We start from the raw sequence: 4857 nt of genomic DNA, 5'->3' as shown, positions 1-4857 counted from the left end.
TGGGAAAGCTAATGTACAAGTCATGTGCATTAATCCCAAGGAACATGGTGGGATATTGGTTTTGAAAATATTTTAAAAATATTTTTGGAAAACCTTGGTGAAGGCTATCTTTTGATAGTAATCATCATTGAATAGTTAGACACAAACTTGAAGAAAACACTAAAGTTTTTGATAGTTTTCAAGTTTGTGTCAATCTTTGAAAATATGAAGTATTTTCTTAGAAAACTATTTTTCCATGATAAAGTATACCCTAAATAATGTCTACACAAATTTTTACGATTTTTGGAATTTTGTAGATTTTTCTAGGGGTTTCTGAAATTCACTGAAAGTGAATTTCAGAAATATCAGGGCTTCAATCGATCACCCGATCGATTGGAGTGCCTCAATCGATCAGTGGATCGATTGAGAAGGCAGTTTCCGTGAGCAGAAGCTCACTGGATCGATCAGTCGATCGATCCAGGAAGCCTGAATCGATCAGTGAATCGATTCAGCATGGTCCAATCGATTGGAACCCAACTCCAATCGATCCAAGTTGCTGATTTTGGCTGGGAAAGCCTAATTTCAGCACTTTTGAACCATGTTTAGTCTAGGGAACCTTTTCAAACCCTCTAAATACATTTGTATACATAAAAAGGGTATTTTCATGTTGAAAACAAGGATGGATTGGCTAAGTGAGACTAAGAAGAAGTTTAGGCTGAGGTTGTTTCAAATTTTGAATATTTGAATCTCGAAACTTCTAATTTTGGGTTTCCTAAAGGTTTAGGGATTTCAAATCATTGTTGGTGCAATGACAGAAGTTACCACCATGTCTTTAGGAGGAGTTACTCACTAAGGGCATGAAACCTATTTTTCATGAACCTTGGAAGGTGGTTAACTTTTTTTAAAAATATGCTCAAGGTTGAGCGTTGGAACTTTAATGGGGAGTGCATATCCTCATTGTTCAAGTGGTTACAAGTTGTGACATGTTCAAAATGCTCAAGGATGGGCATTTGACTACATTGGGGAGAATGTAGATTTTAGGATAAATGAAGGGTATGGGACCTTCTTTATCGTGTTGATCACAACAAGTGAAGTTGTGAACAACGATGAGCAACTCTTCAGGGGGAGAGTCTCAAAGCACTAAAAGAAATTTTAGATTTAACCACACCTAATAGACAACAGTTTTTCGAGAAACTGTTGTCTTTTTGCCATTTAACAACAGTTTTATTGAAAACCATTGTTGTTCACCATAATTTTTTTTAAATGACAACGATTTTTCAAAAACTGTTGTTTAATGTATGTCAAAGACAACGATTTTTAAAAAACTGTTGTCTAATGTATGTCAAAGACAACGGTTTTAAAAAACTGTTGTCTTTTAGCGTTGCTTACATGATAATATACAACAGTTTTATTAAACTGTTGTCTATTGAATGTTGTTGAATCCCCAAAAAATAATAGTTTTTTTTAACTTCACGAAAAAAAACTCACGAACAAAGAGTTTTTTTTTTCGCGTGAGGCTAGGTCACCACTGCCGATTCCCCTTTCCCCTCCTTCCCAACCCGACGCTGATCCTCGTCGCCTATCGACGCTGATACTTCTTCTCCCCGCATACATAACCACCAGCCAAGAGTTACTCAATGCCGGCTGAAGCCTCATTGAGTCGTGCCTTGCTCCGATCAACGCCATAGCTGCCGTCGCCGAGCCCTAACTCTTCCCCGACGCCGGAGCCACGAGGAAATCGATCGCGCTAGCACCAAGCGTCCACCGCCGGCTAAGCCTCTTCTCCACTGATCACTGGAGTCCATCCAGAGATTTCTCTTCTCCTAGAGTCGCCGACCCTGCATTGGTGGATCTCTGGTTAAGAGGGGTTTGAACCCTAGATCTAACCTCCTGCGGCGCCTCTCTACACATCACAACTTCGACGATCGAACCAGGTTTGCTCTAACCGATCTTTACTCTAGTGTTGGCATTGCCCTATTCCTCTGTCCCAGCTCACCGCCACAATAACCTCCCGAGCCCTCCGAGAGAGATATCAGATATGGCTCGAGGGTAAGTTGTTTTTAGTGCTAGATTTGTGTGGACTTGATTGTATACATTGTTTGGGATGTTGAGTTTGGTTGTGTGATCATTTATTACAGATCTGTTCGACCAAAAAACATATGTCGCCTTCTCAACCGCCAGCCGCAACTCCCCCACTGCGCCCTCACCGAGAAGCACCCTGACGCCTCCTCCGCCGACGGCGAAGACGATCCCCTCCACTTCTCTGTGACTCTTCAACAGTCTTTATGCTGCCTGTAATGACCCAATTTTCCCTATTTCGAGTAGTAAATGTCTTTAAAAACATTTAGAAATACTTTTAAAATATGTTAGAGATTTTTATAAATTTTTAGAGCATTTTTACGTAATTTTTGGAGGTCGTTTAGTATGTTTACAAAAAGAAAGAAATTTTGACCAAAAAATCATCAAAAATGAGACTTGAACCCAAGACCTCCGGCCGAACTCGACTTAACCGGACACAGCCAACCAACTGGGCTACGCACGCTTTGCTAACCAAGAATGAGGAGAAATATATTTAAGGTATAGTATAATGGAAACCCTAGTTTAAGAAGATCAAATTTTTCCCGAATCCGGAAAATCTCATTTCTTCTCCTCCTCGCGTGCGCCGTTTCTTCTCGGGCGAAACCGAAGAAACCCTAGTTTCTTCTCCGGCGGTCGGCGGAGGGTTGTCTCCAAGAATCCTTCACATTCTCGTGATCTTCTCGACGTGGAGAGCACATAGACGCGAAGAAGGCGCTGCGATTTCGAGTCTCGTCGGAACCCTAGAAGCCTCTTCTCTTCTCGGTTGCAAGTCCAAGCAAATCCCGGTAAGTACTACTCACCTGTGGTAGGAGTAGTTCCGAAATTTTGCTTCCTTCTTTTCCTTTCCGAGCGTGAACAGATTCTCATTGACTCGTTTAAGCATTACGGTTGGGTTTTCTTTGCTAAGCACAGCATGTTTAAGAAGTATTTGTTTTTAGGTTGTGACCTTGATGATCATGCTTTGTTTCGTGTAGAGTGTTATGGTTTCAAATTTTTACAGTTTAAGTTTTACAGTCCATGTAAAGCTTCGTGTAGAGCATGAGGAATTGTTCCTCAGGCTTGCACTTAGTATTTTAGTTGGCATGTTCGGGTTGTATGGAAACTAGCATTGTTCTTCCTGTTTCCTTCTGTTGTCGTGGCACATTGCGTGAAGAGCAATTGTGGCTTGGGTTTACAGTAGAAGCTCTTTACAGTGACCATTAGGAATTGGTTGATCTATGCTATTAACTGGACATGAACAACATATGCTTTAGTATATCATGTGTTAACTTTTGATTACAGCAGAAATCATCCTTTCTTTATGTTTTTGCTTTGTTGGAAATAACTTAGGAGTGTAGACCTATTAAGTGCAGATTTCATATATCGGGCAGTACTCTATTCCTTTAGAATTTGTTTCATGTCAAGTTTAGTTTTAGTTTAACATGAACAGCCTTGTTTAGTTTTAGTTTAGCATGAACAACCTTGTTTTTATGATTTGGAGTTAGCTTGTTGTGCTATTTTTCTAGCATTCTAGTATTTGGTTGCTTGGCATTTCAGTTGCTTAGTTCCTTAGCATTTCAATCTGAAATTCAGAATTTCACGGCTTTGTTTTTAAGCATGAAAGTTTCATAAGTAAGCTTGAGTAATTTCTTATCCAAGAACAACCCTTTTATTTAGTTAGAATGAGTTTAGTATTTTCCTTGCAATTCAAAGAGCAAGAACATCCCTTTATTTAGTTAGAATGGGTTTAGCATTTTCCCTGCTACTTAGAAAGGCAAGAACAACCTTCATTTAAAGTATGTAGTGTTAGTTTCTTGAATTTCTTGAACATGAACAGCTATTAAGCTTATCTTGTAGTTTAATTTCCTTGCTTTATTTTTATAATATGCTCAGTTAGTTGCAATTCTCTACTTGTTAGATACACTTGCAGTATTCGAATAGCATGAGCAGTATCGAATTATAATTCAGTTTCTAGTTTCCTGTCCTTTCTTCTGGTTCTTTTTTTTTAAAAAAATTTGTGCACTCATTTAGATGGTTTATTATTCTTGTTGTGATGAATTTAGGTCTAGTGAAAATACTGAAGAAGTATGACAAGAGAACAGGAGCACTTATCAGGCTGCCCTTCATCGAAAAGGTGCTGCAGCAGCCATTCTTTACAACTGATCTCCTATACAAACTCGTGAAGGAGTGTGTGGCTATGCTCGACCACCTCTTCCCCAGCAATAACCTGTCAATTTCAGCAGAATGCGACGGACAAAATGGAGTGCCAAAGCCGGCACAATCAGGTGGGAGGGTTCCGGAGTTGGAGGAGATTAAATATATGCAGAGCTTATACATGAAGAGCACCGTAGCAGCGCTGCGGTCCTTGAAACAGATTAGGAGCAAAAGTTCAACAGTCAAAACAGATTAGAAAATCTCGTGTTATATTGTTCTACCTTTGTTTTAATAGTGTTATCATTTTGTTGGTTGCTTATGAAATTTCTTCAGAATGTTATAGATATTGTAAAATACCGGAAATAGGCGAATATGATTAAGGGAATTTTTCGGAATTTTTGGAAATTTTTCGGGAATTTTTCGGAGCTCGTACGGATAAGTTCACGGGGATAAAAACGGGGCCCGGAAAAGCCTGTTTAGACTATCCTATTTAAATGAGGAAAAGTTTTATTTTTCTTTTCCTTTTCTTTTTCTTTTTCCTTATTTTTATTCCTCCGTTTCTTTTCCTCTTCCGCGAGCCCGAGCCCTTCTCCCCGACGCCGCCGATTTTCCTCCTCTCTGCCCTAACCGCCGGCCGGCGGATTCCTCCTCTCCGAGAGCACAAAA

General features: G+C 39.7%; 1 protein-coding gene across 1 annotated transcript; it reads left to right on the top strand.

Moving 5' to 3' along the window:
• Window positions 1-4077: 4077 nt before the first annotated feature.
• On the top strand, window positions 4078-4452 carry LOC121990065 (SPX domain-containing protein 1-like). The gene has a single exon (XM_042544312.1). The coding sequence runs from the start codon at window positions 4091-4093 to the stop codon at window positions 4445-4447; it is 357 nt and encodes a 118-aa protein (XP_042400246.1). The 5' UTR covers window positions 4078-4090; the 3' UTR covers window positions 4448-4452.
• The last annotated feature ends 405 nt before the right edge of the window (window positions 4453-4857 follow it).

This window comes from Zingiber officinale, chromosome 6B, assembly GCF_018446385.1.
Source record: "Zingiber officinale cultivar Zhangliang chromosome 6B, Zo_v1.1, whole genome shotgun sequence".
Classification (NCBI taxonomy): Eukaryota; Viridiplantae; Streptophyta; class Magnoliopsida; order Zingiberales; family Zingiberaceae; genus Zingiber; species Zingiber officinale.
This window is presented reverse-complemented; position numbering and strand designations above follow the sequence as displayed.